This window comes from Scyliorhinus canicula, chromosome 16 (assembly GCF_902713615.1).
Source record: "Scyliorhinus canicula chromosome 16, sScyCan1.1, whole genome shotgun sequence".
Lineage (NCBI taxonomy): Eukaryota > Metazoa > Chordata > Chondrichthyes > Carcharhiniformes > Scyliorhinidae > Scyliorhinus > Scyliorhinus canicula.
Genome location: NC_052161.1, coordinates 138,646,353 through 138,664,588, shown reverse-complemented (window position 1 = coordinate 138,664,588; position 18,236 = coordinate 138,646,353). Strand labels below are relative to the sequence as shown.

At 45.4% G+C, this 18,236-nt stretch overlaps 1 protein-coding gene across 1 annotated transcript in view; it reads right to left on the bottom strand.

Annotated features, from left to right (window-relative positions):
* Positions 1-7,724: 7,724 nt before the first annotated feature.
* The window catches only part of pgd (phosphogluconate dehydrogenase), a 36,588-nt gene continuing 26,076 nt past the window's right edge, over positions 7,725-18,236 (bottom strand). The window contains exons 8-13 of the mRNA XM_038821378.1: positions 17,488-17,677; positions 14,039-14,169; positions 12,001-12,134; positions 11,328-11,427; positions 9,843-9,965; positions 7,725-8,074 (exon numbers count right to left, since the gene is read on the bottom strand). Coding sequence (XP_038677306.1) covers positions 7,955-8,074; positions 9,843-9,965; positions 11,328-11,427; positions 12,001-12,134; positions 14,039-14,169; positions 17,488-17,677 — 798 coding nt within the window. The 3' untranslated portion in view covers positions 7,725-7,954. The remainder of the gene's footprint in view (positions 8,075-9,842; positions 9,966-11,327; positions 11,428-12,000; positions 12,135-14,038; positions 14,170-17,487; positions 17,678-18,236) is intronic.

Here is an 18,236-nt window from a genome sequence, read left to right as displayed (position 1 = left end):
ATGAGGTTTTGCTTATTCTCTGAGATTTGGGTTAGTCAGTATATACAGTGTACAATTTTTCTTGAGACTATTTACAAAGAGCTCATGAGGAGGGCTTGGCTTCACGATATGCACTGTTCTACCTCTTGCAGCCCTTTAGTCACCTGACTCTTGACACCATCCTTGCATCATCAGCCTCATTGTCTCATTAAGATGATCATTAACCCTTTACTTAGAATCCCTACAATACAGGAGGCGGCCATTTGGCCCATCGAGTCTGCACTGAACCTACCTATGTCCACTCCCCCGCCCTATCCCCGTAACCCAAACTGTACATCCCTGGACACTAAGGGGCAATTTAGCATGGCCAATCACCCAATTTGCACATCTTTGGACTGTAGGAGGAAATTAGAGCACCCGGAGGAAACCCACGCAGACACGGGGAGGGCATACAAACTTCACACAGTCTCCCAAGGTCGGAATTGAACCCGGGTCCCCGCCACTGTGAGGTAGCAGTGCTAACCACTGTGCCGCCCTAGTCTTTAAACGTCGCCACAGTCCCAGATGATCATAGGCTGCTTACCCCTTTGAGGGGGAGAGCTGACTGGTGGTGTTTTAACCAGAGGGTCACCACACAGCAAGGTTGAGAAGGCGGGGCCTTCATGAATAACCTCAGCCGGTATGGGGATTGAACCCACGCTGCTGCTGGCCTCGCTCTGCGTCACACACTAGCCATTCAGCCAACTGAGAAAACTCAACCCGTTACAGTATATATGAATAAGAAATCTTACATGAATTACATATAATCTGGATTGACTATTAGATTGCAAATGGGGTGGGAACTATTGAAATGGAGTTCCACCCTAAATTCCTGCCAACCTACAGTCAATCCAGTGAAGGTGTGCACTTCCCACCCCCAGGAAATTTGGCTTCTTTTTCAGAGAAGCAATAGGTAACATGGTCAAAGAGCTAACATTCTAAAGAATACCTTGAAGATGTAGGAAAGAGAATGACGGAGCTTCAAGGTCTGATACCTTAAGAGACTGCACCAATGAAATGAAGGGAGAGAAATGTACAAAAGGTCAAAGATGGAGGAAGTCACAGAGATGGTGAAGAGCGAGACCTCGGAGGCACGCCAATGCAGAGCAGCGAGAACAGGAGAGATAATGAATGGGCGTGGGGTGTGTTATTGAAAATATGGAAAGATGTGTCATTTGAAACATGGAAGTCTGGCAATATCTGGTCTGAGAGAAACACGAGAGGATACAGGGAAAGATCCCATGAGGGGTTAATAGCAGCTGCAAAGAGCAGGATTATAAAATGCAGAAACCCTTAGCCAAACAGTCTTAGCAAAAGCAGGATTTTTGTATGAAGCTAAAAACAATGGCTCACACCTTCATTGAAAGTAACTATCTTAGTAAGCATCTGGAAAAGCATGGATGAGGGTTTCAGTTGAGCCAAGTGATAAATGTAAACCTTTCAAGTTATAACCAAGTGGATTTTTAGCATTACGCTAAAAGCAATGTTTCACACCTTCATTGAAATTAACTATCTTAGTAAGCAGCTGGAAAGGAAAGGATGAGGTTCAGTTGAATTTGGTGACAATTCTAGGTGTGAAGTTCTGCCGATATCAGGTAAATTGGAGAAAACTGGAGACTATCAGTCTACGAGAAACATAATTTATAGCCAAAATCAAAAATCATGAGCTGGGGACACAATTAGAAAATAAAATTATAGAAATGACAGGAACCAAACCAAAATTCACGCCTCTATTGAAACCAAAGCATTTTTGAATATAACAAAGGAACTTTGAACATCACAAAGGAAACAATGTAATCAGAGACCCGAGAGGTGAGGTTATGTCAAAATGAATGCTTAGTATTAGAATGTTTAGATCAAAGATACCTTTTACAATCCAAGGGGAAAAAAAAGTTACTTTACAATAAAGTCATCAAAACTTAATAACTGTTAGAAAGAGAATTTAAAGCCAGAGACCAGAGCAGGAACTATCAGAACTCAGAGAGAAGGAGAGAAGGAACAAGAGAAGCAAGCAGAGTCAGTTTAGTCAGCTCGGTCATGGGAAAGATAAGACATGGCAGCCGAGCTAAAACAGCTAATACATCTAAGGAAGACTAGAATTTAAAGAGGAGGCAGAGCCAGCTCTCACAGCTCGGTCATGGGAAAGATAGGACACAGCAACCGAGCAGAACAGCGAATACATCTAAAGACGACCAGATTTTTAAAAAAAGATTGATTGTCAAGGTGGGTCTGAAGGTCCCTTCAACCAACCAGAAGGATCCAGAAGCAAGATCTTTTTATCTTTCTGTAAAGAAAGTGATTGCACCTTTTAAAAGAAAAATATAATAATAAAATAACTTAATTTAACCTGAAACAGTGGTTATTCCTAAGTCTACTTTACTTACTTAGCAATGCGGGACCCAGGATCGATGCTACTAAGTGGTAAGTAGGTAAAATTATTCGGTGAAGGTATGGGTTATACCGGGGGATAACTTGAAAATATAGTTTGACCTGAATAGCACCCACCGAAGCCTGCATCGGAGTCAGGGAGTGAGAATCCCTGTTCACCATTTAGAATGCCGGCCCTTTTTGGTATAGGGGGAATTTTAAGAATAATGGTGAGTTTTCAACAACAGGTATTATCACAGGGTTCAATCTTCACCACAGCGAAGCACCAGAGATAAGGAATTTTCCCAAAACGAGGGAGAGAAAATAAAGACTGCTAGATTTGTTCTGAACTTACCTTCTCGTGCGAATGACCAGGATTGACATATTCCTGTCCTAAAGAGACATTCGCTATCAAAGAGCTGTTTGCCAGATCCTCTCTTGTTAGGCATTGAATAAATGTATCGGTTACATTTCCTCAGGTTTTCAGAACGATGATCCACTTGCCATTTTGGATCTTTACCCCATCAGACCCAGTGTGCCTCTGGGGTGAAGTAATTTATATAAAAGTGAGTGGGCGTCAACCTCATGATTAGAGGGGGATATCTGGATGTCACTGAGAGCAGAGTGGGGACCATTAGTGTATTAGTTCAACAAAATAGCTCCTACAAATTTGCACCCTTATTTTGCTATTGGCAAGTTGTCACATGCAATAAATTTCAGCAGGAAAACTGTGATATTCAACCTCAGTAACATTAGCTACTGGGGACAGAGAGACATCAGTACAGCAGGCCATTCAGCCCATTAAATCTGCAATATCTCATTCAAAGGGCAACCCAGTTACTCCCACTTTCCTTCCCCCCCCCCCCCCCCCAAATAACCTCCCAACCTTTACCTCCAGTATTTATCCAAATCTTGTAGCTTGTTGTTGGAATCATTATCCTGCACCATTAGTGCATCTCAAATCCTGACCACTCATAATCTAAAGCTCCAGCTTTTCCTCATGTCATCTCCAGTTCTATTGCCTATCGCCTGTATTATAGTATATACTTACACCTGCCCCCTTGTGGTCAGGTGTATTGTGCAACCATCCAAAGACAGGGCAAACATTTTGACAGATAACAAAAAGGGTCAAAGACTTGGCATAATTGAGTCCTGCCCAATTGTACCAATAGGCTAGCCCCTGGCCCTGCCCCAAACTCAGAATTCTCATGCCTGAAAAGTCAACCTGCTCAGATTCTGTAATAGATGCTCACAAAACTCCGAGTCAAAGGTTCAGAATATTTTACTATGATCCACTATCCAGAAAGAGTTTGTCAATGATGTGGAGATGCCGGCGTTGGACTGGGGTGAGCACAGTAAGAAGTCTCACAACACCAGGTTAAACTCCAACATGTTTGTTTCAAACACTAGCTTTCGGAGCACTGCTCCTTCCTCAGGTGAGTTTGGCAATAATAGTTCTTAAAACTGCAAAGGAATCTCACTGCTTTATTTGAACAGAGAAAAATCAAATCAAAAGCACATCGCACTGGTTACATGTAGCATAGATTTACCAACCCCAAGGGGCAAGACTCAAGATGGAATTAATCTCCTGGGGGATTCAGAGACTGTCCGAGATCTCTCGAATCTGTCAAACTCTCAATTGCTCCAAAAGCAGGTCTATAAACTAAAAATACTCTGAAAGATACGTACAGATGCAAAACTGTGTTTCTTTTCCCAAAAAGCTAATTGATAGATCCGATAACCGGCTTAATTAAACCCTTCCAACCAACATGGGTGTAATAATACTGGAGAGTAATTAATGTACAGACTCCGTCTGGAGCTTTGGCATTAAGAGCCAGTACAAAGTGTGCTCTGGGCATTTACTCCACAGGAGGTTATGGGGAGACAGGCTGGGAATTTGCAGACTGTTGAGGATTCCCTCTTCCCCCCTTCCCCATTTTTTTAATAATTAAGATTACCCAATTCATTTTTTCCAATTAAGGGGCAATTTAGCGTGGCCAATCCACCTACCCTGCACATCTTTTGGGTTGTGGGGGCGAAACCCACGCAGATACGGGGAGAATGTGCAAATTCCACACGGACAGTGACCCAGAGCCGGGATCGAACCCGGGCGCTGTGAGGCAGCATTGCTAACCACTGTGCCACCGTGCTGCCCCCCCCACCCCCCACCCCCCATATAAGTTCAAGGGGAAAATCATTTCAGCCCCCAAAGATCATTAAATCTCTTGGACTCACTTAAACCTCAGTTAAATCATCCTTTGGCACAATGCATGCAAGCTCCCGATGTCTGTAAAACTACCAATAATCACAATTGGAATAATTAAGGTATTTTGGGGGAGCAATTGTTGGACACTCGAGGAAATAGAACTGCTCAAAATGGCTGGCAGAAGCCAATTGCGTCAGCTGAAAGGAAATAAATGGTGCAATCTCTTCCACGTTCAGCCACTAGGTCGCAGTGCTGATCCACATTCAGGATTACAGGGACAGACAGCACAGTTCTGAGAGGCTTTTTCAATGAGAGACCAAGGGCGTTACCCCAGCAACTGTGCAGTCTTCAGATTTCACATCTGATGACATGTCAGGAGTCTCCGGTTTGAAGGCGGAGAGCGTGGTGGAGACATTAGACTTGAAGTTCCTTTTGCGAAATACTATAGTACACAGAGTACAATTGGGCCACCTCATTCACAGTGAACACAGAATTTACAGTGCAGGAGGCCATTCAGCCCATCAAGTCTGCACCGGCCCTTGGAAAGAGCACCCTACCTAAGCCCACATCTCCACCCTATGCCCACCGCCGTTTTAGCACAAGGCTAAATCGCTGGCTTTTAAAGCAGACTAAGGTAGGCCAGCAGCACGGTTCAATTCCCGCACCAGCCTCCCCGAACAGGCGGCGGAATGTGGCGACTAGGGGCTTTTCACAGTAACTTCATTTGAAGTCTGCTTGTGACAATAAGCGATTTTCATTTTATTTTCATTGCATAACCTTTTTTGGACACCAAGTGCAATTTAGCATATCCAATCCACCGTTAGACTGTGGGAGGAAACCGGACAGTGACCCAAGCCGGGAATCGAACCTGGGTCGCTGGAGCTGTGAAACAACTGTGCTAATTACTGTGCTACCGTGCTGCCCTAAAGACCATTTCCCCTGAGGTTCTTCTGCACACTATTCAGGAATGCATGATCTTTTTTCTAATTTTTCTCCCAAAGGCAGATTTTGTCAGTCTTCCCATTGTGAACGAAACAATTGCTATCGCATTAGCGACCTTGGAAAGAGGTGTTGTAATTTGCAGGGGGCGGGGAGGTGATGATACATTTAGTATGTGGACAAGTCCCTCCTTTTTAAGTCATCAAAATGATCCATTTCATTGGAGTTACTGATGGATCATTAATAGATCTAGAGATTTTTTTAAAAGAATTTAGAGTACCCAACTACTTTTCCCCCCCAATTAAGGGCTAATGTATCTTGGCCAATCATCCCCCTACCCTGCACATCTTTGGGTTGTGGGGGTGAGACCCACGCAGACACAGGAGAATGTGCAGACTCCACACACACAGTGACCCAGGGCCAGGATTCGAACCCGGGTCCTCAGCACTGTAGGCAGCAGTGCTAACCACTGCTCCACCGTGTATCCAGCGATGAAGGTGTAGAACAGTATCTTCCAGGAGCTCAAAATCACCCCTGGCCTCAAAAAGCGATCTTGTCCTTTAATTTACAAAGATTCTTGAAATGGCAATAGTGCCGTCACCACTCACTTGAAGGTAGTTGACCCCCATGTCAGGTTAAATATCCTGCAGTTCTGGTCACTGAAACCACTAATTTAATACATAAATAGTTAAGAACATAGAACATAACAGCGCAGTACGGGCCCTTCGGCCCTCGATGTTGCGCCGACCCGTGAAACCATCTGAAGCCTATCTGACCTACACTATTCCATTTTCACCCATATGTCTGTCCAGTGACCACAAATGCCCTTAAATTTGGCGAGTCTACTACTGTTGCAGGCAGGGCGTTCCACACCCCTACACTGTTCATCTACACTACCAAGAATCTTGCCATTAGCCCAGTACTCTGCATTCCTGTTACTCCTTCCAAAGTGAACCACCTCATACTTTTCCACATTAAACTCCATCCGCCACCTCTCAGCCCAGCTGCGTGGGTTTCCTCCGGGTTAACTGCTGAAGATGCACATTTCCCCGCTCTCTGTAACCTGGGGCAGTAATGACCCCAATCTTTCCTCTATTAATGCACATTTATTCCCAGAGCTGCACCTCCACTGTGGGTGCACCTTCACCACAGACAGCAGCAATTGAAGGCGGCTCACCACCACCATCTCGAGGGCAATTAGGGATGGGTAATAAATTCTAACCCTGCCAATGTTCTCATCTCATGAATGAATCAAAAAATATGGGGCAGCACGGTAGCACAGTGGGTAGCACAGTTGCATCACAGCTCCAGGGTCCCAGGTTCGATTCCCGGCTTGGGTCACTGTGCGGAGTCTGCACATCCTCCCCGTGTCTGCGTGGGTTTCCTCTGGGTGCTCCGGTTTCCTCCCACAGTCCAAAGATGTGCAGGTTAGGTGGATTGGCCGTGCTAAATTGCCCTCAAGTATCCAAAAAAGGTTAGGTGGGGTTACTGGGTTATGGGGACAGGGTGCAGCAGTGAGTGGGCTTAAGTAGGGTGCTCTTTCCAAGGACTGGTGCAGACTCGATGGGCCGAATGGCCTTCTTCTGCAGTGTAGATTCTATACGAGGCTTGGATAGTTTTATTTATCAGGTCAGTTAAGATTATTGAAAAAGCAATTTAAAACATCAAGGAACAAAACTACACCGCGGTACACGGCAGAGGCAGCAGAGCAACATCTACAAGCTGCACTGCAGCAAAGCAATGCACTAAAACACCTTCATCACACCCTCTGCCATCGAGAAGGACAAGAGCAGCAGACACATGAGGAGGGGGATATACCACCAGCACGTTCTCTTACAAGCCACACACTAGTGTGACGTTTTTAAAATATATTTATTCTTGGGGTGGGCGTCACGAGCAATTATCGTCCGTCTCTAATTGCCCTTTAGACTTGGAAATATATCGGAGTTCCTTTATTATCGCTGGGTCAAAATCCTGGAACTCCCTCCCTAACAGCACTGTGGGTGTACATACACCTCGGGGACTGCAGCGGTTCAAGAAGGCAGCTCACCACCACCTCCTCAAGGGCAATTAGGGATGGGCAACAAATGCTGGCCTAACCAACGACACCGTTGTTCTGTGAATGAACAAAACATTATCTTGGTATTGCAACTACAGAACAGCAATAATTAGGTTTTAAATAAAAGCCATGATCGCAGGTGAGACAGATTTTTTTTTATTATTCATTCAATTAGTGCCCAAAACTTGAAAATATTATTGAAAATCCACAGCAAATTCATGACCCTGGTTCTAAACTGGGCAGAAGATAACCATCTTACGTTGCAATATTCAAAATTACACAGTTTCTGTTTGTTTAAAATATCTACTCTCATGGAATGTTAGTTATTTTACTAAAAAGTGTTTCACTGTCAAACTATTCATAGATCACGCATTGTACGAGGATGAAGAGACATTTCCACCGTGACCAGTCCAGTTTGTGTGGATGAAAGTGCCCGGGTTACATAGCAGCTCATACGTATGGGCACCGAAGTAATCCCTCTGCGCCTGTGGGCAAAAGAACGTTTATATTAGCGGGCGCCATGGTGCCAACAGGTTTGATCCTTGACCTCTCCTAAACAGTTTAAATTGAACTCCAAATCAACCCGCACCTGGTTCAGTGTACGAGTTTTTGTTGCTAAGATACCGGTTTAAGACTGGCTGAACTCCGCCTCCTCGGCTATTAGCAAAGGCTGAATTTTGGTCATGCCACCGAGAGCACTCCTCATACATGAAGGAGTCTGCACGTTCTCCCCGAGTCTGCGTGGGTTTCCTCCGGGTGCTCCGGTTTCCTCCCACAAGTCCCGAAAGACTTGTTAGGTGAATTGGACATTCTGAATTCTCCCTCCGTGTACCTGAACAGGCGCCCGAGTGTGGCTACTGGGGGATTTTCAAAGTAGCTTCATTGCAGTGTTAATGTAAGCCTACTTGCTACAATAATAAAGATGATTATTATTAGTGGCATTGCCTGTGACGTCAAAACCAGAAATGTCCTTGCCGTCAGCTGTAATGAAGCACAGATTGGGAAAAACCAAGCCCTTTCTTTCAGGGAAGTCTGTGACCATCTTGTAGCATCGCCATTTATAATGTGCTGAAATATCAGATGCTAAAAAATATCAGAAGACTTAGGCAATTTAATTAGTGAATGTTGAGCTCAATAATTTTAGACCATGCCCCTTCTCCTCCATCTTGATCCATTTTTTAATCAAAGGTAAATCCCAATGTAACCCCCCCCCCCCCCAATTGATTAGGGATGGGCAATAAATGCTGGCCTTGCCAACGACGCCCACATCCCGTGAATTAATTCAAAAACAAATCTGACCCTCGTAATATATTCCTTACACAGAAACGTAGCTACGTTTGAAGATTCACCTACTAGTCACTCACTCTCTTTTGGAATGCGATGCACAATTTGAAAGATGAAGCCATAGTTTAATGAATAATAACCCCCGTTTACAGCTGGTTTAAAGAGCTCTCTCTAAACTACTGACGGCAGAAGTCAAAATAATTGACGGAGCAAATTTAACCATCCTCATGGAAGTTGGAAAGATCATCATTTTAAAAAGATATTCCATTCAAGGAGCAGTTTAGCGTGGCCAATCCACCTTCCCTGCACATCTTTGGGTTGTGTGTGTGTGGGGGGGGGGTGAGACCCATGTTGACACGGGGAGAATGTGCAAACTCCACACGGACAGTGGGCCAGGGGCGGGATCGAACCCGGGTCCTCGGTGCTGTGAGGCAGCAGTGCTAACCACTGCACCACCGGAAAAGATCATCTTTTCCAGACCCTATTGGGTTAAAGTTTTGAAACTCTGTTTCAAATATCAACGCTCTCTCCTCGGACAGCCGAGCAAGCTTCAAAAGGAGAACAAAATCTTAAAATTGACACAAAATGCTGCGGGTGCTGGAGATCGGAAATAAAAACAGAAAATGCTGGATAAACTCAGCAGGTCCGGCAGCGTCTGTGGAGAGAGAAACAAGAGTTAATGTCAAATCCAATAGGACTCTACTGCAGAACCACTTCAGCCTGTCTTCTATTCCAAAGGAGAGTCGGATTGGACTCAACATTAACCGTATATCTCTCTCCACCGATGCTGCCAAACCTGCTCAGTTTATCCAGCATTCTCTGTTTTGAATGGGGCCAGAAGTCTTGGTTAAGAGCAGTTATGGAGAAACCTCAGCAAGCTGTTTGTTCTGTGTAAAACAGAACTGACATAAAAAAAATTAAGCTGAAGGGGAGAGTTGATAAACATCATACATCTCGTCATTTCTTTACCTGTATAAGATTTGCTGGCAGCATCTTATGCCTGTAACCGTCATAGAAGGACAGAGCTGTGCTGAAGCAGGGCATTGGAATGCCCATCTGCACACCAGTGCTGATTACACAGCGCCAGGACTCCTGCAGACAAAATATTCAGTGTTAATCTGGCAAAAATCCTTGCAGCGTGATTTGGATATGCACTGGTGGAGGATTGTCGTTATTCTCTTAAAATTTTGTATTCGAAGAAAGGGAATGAAAGAACGAGAGTGCGAGAGTTGGGGGCGGGAGGAATTTTACAAAAGTTTTGGGCCTCGTATCTAAGGAAAGATGTGCTGGCCTTGGAAAGGGTCCAGAATGATCCCTGGAATGAAAAGCTTATGTTTTATGGTCTTAAAATACTTTCAGACGCTGGAAGTATTCAGCAACTCTGTCAGAAACTGTGACGAGAGTAGGAGAGTCAACAGTCGACAGCCAGCACAGACGAGACGTTAACTCTCACTCCCAACAGACGCTGTCGGGCCTGCTGAGTGTTTCAAGAATTTTGTCTGCATGACATTTTTTTGACAACCTGTGACTGTTGTGAACACATCGTAAAAGAGGCTCAGTCTCCAAAGTGTAACCGGAGCCCAAATCCAGAACCAAACAGGCCTGGAACAATGTCCTGGAGAAGACAGACTCACTGGAATATTCTGACATCTGGACGAGGCGTGGCATCCCGTTTTCACTTTGCGCGAAGGGAAAATCATTTCGCATGAAGAACTTCTCTCGTGCAAGAGAATTAGTAACACAGCCTGTCACACTGAGTGCGTGTCAGATGCAAAAGTAGACACCAATGGATCACTTAGCGTTGCCCACAGTAACAGAGACGCTGGTATATAGTTTTGGGGGGGGGGGGGGGGGGGGGGGGGGCGCAGTTCCAAAATAATGGTTCTCCCATTTAAGTTGGAGATGGGGAGGAATTTCTTCTCCCATGCTGTTCGTCCGTGGAATTCTGTCACTCAGAGAGCAGGGAAGGCTGGGTCATTGAATACATGAAATGAAAAAATGAAATGAAAATCGCTTATTGTCACGAGTAGGCTTCAATGAAGTTACTGTGAAAAGCCCCTAGTCGCCACATTCCGGCGCCTGTCCGGGGAGGCTGGTACGGGAATCGAACCGTGCTGCTGGCCTGCTTGGTCTGCTGTAAAAGCCAGCAATTTAGCCTAGTGAGCTAAACCAGCCCCTTATTCAAGGCTGCGGTCAATACATCTCTGTTAGGCAAGGGAGTCAAAGGTTATAGGGTGGCGGTGGCGGCGCCGGCCGGGGGGCGGCGGCAGCAGCAGACAAGAACGTGGGTTGAGGTCACAATCAGATTGCCATGATTGTATTGAATGGTGGAGCAGGCTCGCGGGGCCGAATGGCCTCCTCCTGCTAATACTTCTCACGTTCTTATTGCCACAACGATTTTGATAAATGATTCTATAATATTTACAACGATTTCAGTTCAGTGCGTGCAAATACCTGACAATCTTGAACGGCCTTCGTGAAGAATTCATCGAGAAGCAGGTTGTGCAATTCCGGATTCGTATCAAAAGCATCTTTAATTTTTCCCAGAAAGACACTGAAGAAATAAAAACAACTTTTACGGATATTTCCCTGCAAGTGTTTTTTAAAAAAAAAAAAAACGGGCCTAAAACTGGCCTGCAAATATTATCCTGTTACCCAGGAACCCGAGACCCTAACTTCAAAACAGTGCCAGCTTCCCAAACAATAACTGCACGAACACTACCTGAAAACGTCAGAAAAAAAGGATTTAGAATTTTTTGAGCCAGTTTTCCTCTTTTACTGACTGTAGATCGAACAACCAGAGTTCCATTTGAAGACCCTTCAGAGATTTATGTAGGCCTACAACCCCTGTATCTCAGGAAAAATCTAAATCTTTCCTTATTAGATTTGTAAATGCTTATGCACACAATAACCGACAGAACAAAGCCGCTAGTTAGGTACAACTTCATTGCTCGGATTTCCTGCTGCTTCCTCATGCTCCTCCACACGTGACAGCTGACGCTCTCCTCGTGTCCCTCACTGCTCGCTGTGGAACCCAACATTCCTGCAAAGCACCTTGGGACCGTACACCGTGTCAGAGGTGCTACATAAATGCAAGCTGGCGTCGCCTATCGAGCGCATTGCTCACCTCCTGATGATGCAGCCACCTCTCCACATCAACGCAATCCCACCATAATTCAGGGACCAGTTAAACTCCTTAGCGGCTTGTCTCAACAGCATGAATCCCTGGGCATAGGAGATGATCTTTGAAGCGTAGAGGGCCTGCAAGCAGGACAAAAAGACACTCACCACTTTAAATAGACACAGATATTGAATTTACCTTGCAGACTGGATGGGCCGAATGGCCTCCTTCTGCATCGGCCCTTGGAAAGAGCACACCATTAAGCCCGAACCTCCGCCCCACTCCTGTAACCCTGCGACCCCACCCAGCCCAACCACTCTGGACACTAAGGGCAATTTAGCATGGCCAATCCTCCTAAATATATACACGTGGGTCATAACTTCTATAAAGTAGTAACTTTTCCTGCTTGCACAATGACATAAGGAAGCTGGATTATACATGAGCAACCGGTACATGTATTTTGGGCTGTTAACAATTTACGTCACATCCATGTTTGTTGGGAGAATAGAGAGATATTGCAGCCTATCCCGTTTCACAGTGGGAGCATGCACAGCCTTGTCAAGATTGATACATCTCGAAACACCAGCCAGGCATCCTGCTGAAAATATAGCACCGTAACTCATTTCAGAGCGAAGTTGCTACACAACTGGAATCGATTGCACCAGGTTCAAGCACAGCGGCGCTATCGTCCTTCATGCAAATCCAAGTCTGTCCGCCTGCACCTTCTGCTCATTCAGAGGGACATCATCATGCCCACCTCTCAACCAGGGAATTGGAATTAGCACTGCAGGGAATCAGAATTGAAAGATCTTTACCAGTCGGATGTTATTCCCTTTAATAGGCAAGTTATTCCATCGCATGCCCAATCCTATCCTCACTGGGACATTCCCCTCCAGAGGGTTACCGTGGTTCCTGGGAGCAAGGTCCCCGGATGATTCCACGTCCACCAGGGGCACAGAAACCACCTCCCCAGAAACCAGTGGGTCAGAACAGAATGCGGCTTGAAACCTCCGCACGGTCAGTCACTGACCAAATAAACGAGGAGGAGTCTGGCTCGCCCATCACTGCCCCCAAAATCACATCAGGGCTCGTCACAGAGGCTGCATGGGAATGAATGTGCTGCAGACACACTGCATTCCACACCTGATTTCAGCACCAACATTTCAAACCAGTGTTTACCTGTTATGGGCCAGGGTTTAGAGAACCCCAAAGTGTATCATGGAGTTCACCTGACCCACAACTTTAAATAGATTGTGGCTATGGGGAGCACACGGGCCCACTCTGCAGGTGTGATGCAACAGAAATCTACAGTACTTTAAAATTAAAACAATGTTTATTTATGAAACCAGTTAACACTTTATAAACTCACAGTAAACATCTTTACAACTATCAACACCAATAAATTCCCCAAAGAATACAGTACTCTATAAGTAACCCTGAATCTTTCCTTGCAACATCCACAAGACAAAAAGAACCCTTTTTACAGAAAGACATCAGGATTAACTTCACTAACAGTTACCACTTTGAAATCACCAAATTAACATTCATAAGCTTGGAGAGATTCCTACACATCTTGCTGTGACTGCAGCGTCTCCAAATCTAAATTAAAACTAAACACCCTGTAGCTGCGAGCCCAAAGTGAAAGTAAAAGCTGACAGAACAGCTCCACCCACACTCTGACATCACTGATAAACCATCATTTCTTCTTTTAAAAAAAAATAAATTTAGAGTACCCAATTCATTTTTTCCAATTAAGGGGCAATTTAGTGTGGGCAATTTAGTGTGGCCAATCCACCTACCCTGCACATCTTTGGGTCGTGGGGGCGAAACCCACGTAAACACGGGGAGAATGTGCAAACTCCACACGAACTGTGACCCAGAAATGGGATCGAACCTGGGACCCTGGCGGCGTGAGGCTGCAGTGCTAACCACTGCGCCACCGTGCTGCCCCAAACCCCCATTTCTTAAAGGTAGTCTGACATGACATTACTAAAATACAACGTCCGCCACAAACCGCATTCAGACAGTCCTTCGAGAATCTCACCTTGCGGATATCTTCCAGGAATTTAGTTTTGTCCCCAGAGAATTTTGTTTCTTTGGGTCCCGCTAGCTTGTTGCCAGCTAGCAACCTTTCATCTTTCAGAGACGACAGGCATCTGGCAAAGACAGCCTCGCCTAAAAAAAAGAACCCAGATCATTATTACAAACCAGAGTCCACAGCACAGGAACAGGCCAACCAACTGAGCCCCGCCTGACATTTAAGCTCCAAGAGAGTCTCTCTTCATTCAATCTCCTTTCCCTTCTCTCTCGTGCACTTGTCGGGCTCTCCGAAACTGTTCCTTGTGGCGGTGAGAATGTGGGGAGCTTCCTGGTGAGCCAGGCAACAGAAACAGCAAACCATTGCAGTGCTGAATAATCATGGGCCAATCCAAGTCCTTGGACTCCAACCCCTATTTGGGCAGGTACCTGGAGGAGGACGATTCCCAGTTTGAGTCCCTTACAACTGGGACCATCAGCTCAACATCTACCCATCATGCCCTTCATTATTAAAAACCTCTCGGTTCAGTTCTCGATCTAGTCTAGAAAAGAGCTTCCGCCTGTTCAATATGTCCCAATAGGCCAACATTTCAGTTTTGATGTCATCCTTGTAAATCTTTTTACGTAAGAACACAAGAACTAGGAGCAGGAGTAGGCCATATGGCCCCTCGAGCCTGCTCCGCCATTCAATGAGATCATGGCTGATCTTTTGTGGACTCAGCTCCACTTTCCGGCCCGAACACCATAACCCTTAATCCCTTTATTCTTCAAAAAACTATCTATCTTTACCTTAAAAACATGTAATGAAGGAGCCTCAACTGCTTCACTGGGCAAGGAATTCCATAGATTCACAACCCTTTGGGTGAAGAAGTTCCTCCTAAACTCAGTCCTAAACCTACTTCCCCTTATTTTGAGGCTATGCCCCCGAGTTCTGCTGTCACCCGCCAGTGGAAACAACCTGCCCGCATCTATCCTATCTATTCCCTTCATAATTTTATATGTTTCTATAAGATCCCCCCTCATCCTTCTAAATTCCAACGAGTACAGTCCCAGTCTACTCAACCTCTCCTCATAATCCAACCCCTTCAGCTCTGGGATTAACCTAGTGAATCTCCTCTGCACACCCTCCAGTGCCAGTACGTCCTTTCTCAGGTAAGGAGATCAAAACTGAACACAATACTCCAGGTGTGGCCTCACTAACACCTTTTACAATTGCAGCATTATCTCCCTAATCTTAAAGTCCATCCCTCTAGCAATGAAGGACAAAATTCCATTTGCCTTCTTAATCACCTGTTGCACCTGTAAACCAACTTTTTGCGACTCATGCACTAGCACACCCAGGTCTCTCTGCACAGCAGCATGTTTTAATATTTTATCACTTAAATAATAATTCCTTTTGCTGTTATTCCTACCAAAATGGATAACCTCACATTTGTCAACATTGTATTCCATCTGCCAGACCCTAGCCCATTCACTTAACCTATCCAAATCCCTCTGCAGACTTCCGGTATCCTGTGCACTTTTCGCTTTACCACTCATCTTAGTGTCATCTGCAAACTTGGACACATTGCCCTTGGCCCCCAACTCCAAATCATCTATTTAACTGGTGAATAATTGTGGGCCCAACACTGATCCCTGAGGGACACCACTAGCTACTGATTGCCAACTAGAGAAACACCCATTAATCCACACTCTTTGCTTTATATTAATTAACCAATCCTCTATCCATGCTACTACTTTACCCTTAATGCCATGCATCTTCATCTTTTGTGTGGCACCTTGTCAAAGGCTTTCTGGAAATCCAGATATACCACATCCATCGGCTCCCCGTTATCTACCGCTATGGTAATGTCCTCAAAAATTCCACTAAATTAGTTAGGCATGACCTGCCCTTTATCAACCCATGCTGCGTCTGCCCAATGGGACAATTTCCATCCAGATGCCTCGCTATTTCTTCTTTCATGATAGATTCCAGCATCTTCCCTACTACCTCTTTCACCTGCGGCTCTAACTTTAAAAACAAAAGAAATCTGGAGACCAGAATTATCCCAAGTGTCTCCAATCAAGGTTCTGGGCAAGTTTAACAGGATTTCCCCTATTTTCAATTCTCTCTTTGCAAATGAACATGGGTGATAGGTTGGCATTTTGAGAAGGTCTTTCAAAGCTGTGTTGCTAGTTTTAGTGATGTGTGTATTTCCTTCCCTCCACTGAGAAGGTCTTTCAAAGCCGTGTTGCTAGTTTTAGTGATGTGTGTATTTCCTTCCCTCCACTATCCCATTTACATTCTTTTTTCCCCCCCTCCCAAAAATGTACCAGATTAGTTTCCTCCTCCAGGTCTATTGCTCTGGGTTAGAAGGATGTCAACTCCATATCCTTTAGAATTTGTGCTGTCTATAGAGGATGATGCTACACTGCTGTACCAAGGGAGCACTGCACTGCTAAAAGATGCTGTGTTTCAGATGCAACATTAAATCAAGTGGAAGTAAAATATCTCTTAAAATAGAAGGCACTTTACAGCCTTCTGGACTTAATATTGGAGCTCAGCAACTACAGACTATGAAGTCGCTCCTCCATCTTGACCTTTTTTAATTCCAATGGCCCCCAACCTGTGCCATCTGTTAATTGCTCTTAAGTTTTGCTTTCACAGAATGCCGACTGTTGCTCTGCTATTAACATATTCCGCTGTCTTTGATACACCTTTACCACTTCCGTTTCCTGTGTTTCAAGGCACCTTTCTCAAATCTCTCCTCGGTCCCACCTATCAATTATCATCACAAAGACAGGTCATCATCACCTTGCTGTGTGTGGGACCTTGCTGCGCACAAATTGGATGCTGAGATTCCTACGTTTCCAAAGTGACTACACTTCAAATGGTTATCATGGCTGCAAACACTTTGGGATGCTGAGATTGTGAAAGGTACGACATAAACAAAGGCCTTTTTAATGATCAAAACCACTGATGCCACCCAAATGTCCACACACACTTTGCAGAGGACTCTGGGGAAAGATCTGGAGGGCAACACTCGGAAAAGAGGGATCCGGAGGGATCCGCGGGAGAGAGGGGAACCAGGCGGGAGAGAGGGGAACCAGGCGGGAGAGAGGGGAACCAGGCGGGACAGAGGGGGGAAACACGCGGGAGAGGGGGGAAACACTCGGGAGAGAGGGACCTGGAGGGGAACACTGGCCGCTTTTCTTCCCTGATCTTCCCTTCGACAATCTAGTGGGACAGAGCCGACTGCTGCTTTTCACCCCAAACTCCGCACAGTCCAGCGATCAAATGTGGGATGTTGCTGAGCAACGGCAGGTTGTCAGTGTCTGGGTTCAAGGTGGCCAGATTTGCTTTCCAGGTTACACAAGCATTAACCTAAACTGGGTGACTCTCCCATAAAAGGTGGCAGCAGAGGTAGTGACAGGTGCTCAGTGAAAGGTGCAGGATTGAAACTACCTCAACCTTACCTATAAGTGTAACCGGCACTCCAAATTCCAGTGACGAGATAGCAGTCCACTTCCCTGTACCCTTCTGTCCTGCAGAGTCTCTGATCATGGGCAGCAGGGGATTCCCGTTAGGAGCCCGGAATTTGAGGATATTTGCTGTGATTTCAATCAGGAATGAATCAAGCTCCGTCTTGTTCCAATCCTCAAATACCTGAGGTGGAATAAAATAACACACTGACTTTGGTGATAACATATTATGCAAACAACAATCTGGATTCTCCACAAAATCCCCCAACATAAATTCTACAAATGCATCTCGTAAATGCCGCAATAAAATTAAGGTTTTTAAAAAAAAAAGTTACCGTAGCTCGTTGAAACTAGATAACCAAGAACATCATTCATAACTCGACGTGCTAGAAGAAATGGAGATTTTCTATTCAAACTAAGGGGAGTCAGTGGGTGTGTTATCGTCACCGCTCCAGCAATCCAGGCTAATGCCCTGGGGACCTGGGTTCAAATCCCACCATGGGCGCTGACGGAATTTAAATTCAATTAACAAACAATGGGGCATAAAGCTAGTCTCAGAAATGGTGATGTGAAATTATCTTCGGTTCTCATAAAAACTCATCTGGTTCCTTTGTGAAAAGGAAATCTGCGACTCCAGGTCCGGCCGACATGCGACCCCAGGTCCGGCCGACATGCGACCCCAGGCCCGGCCGACATGCGACCCCAGGTCCGGCCGACATGTGACCCCAGGTCCGGCCCGGCCG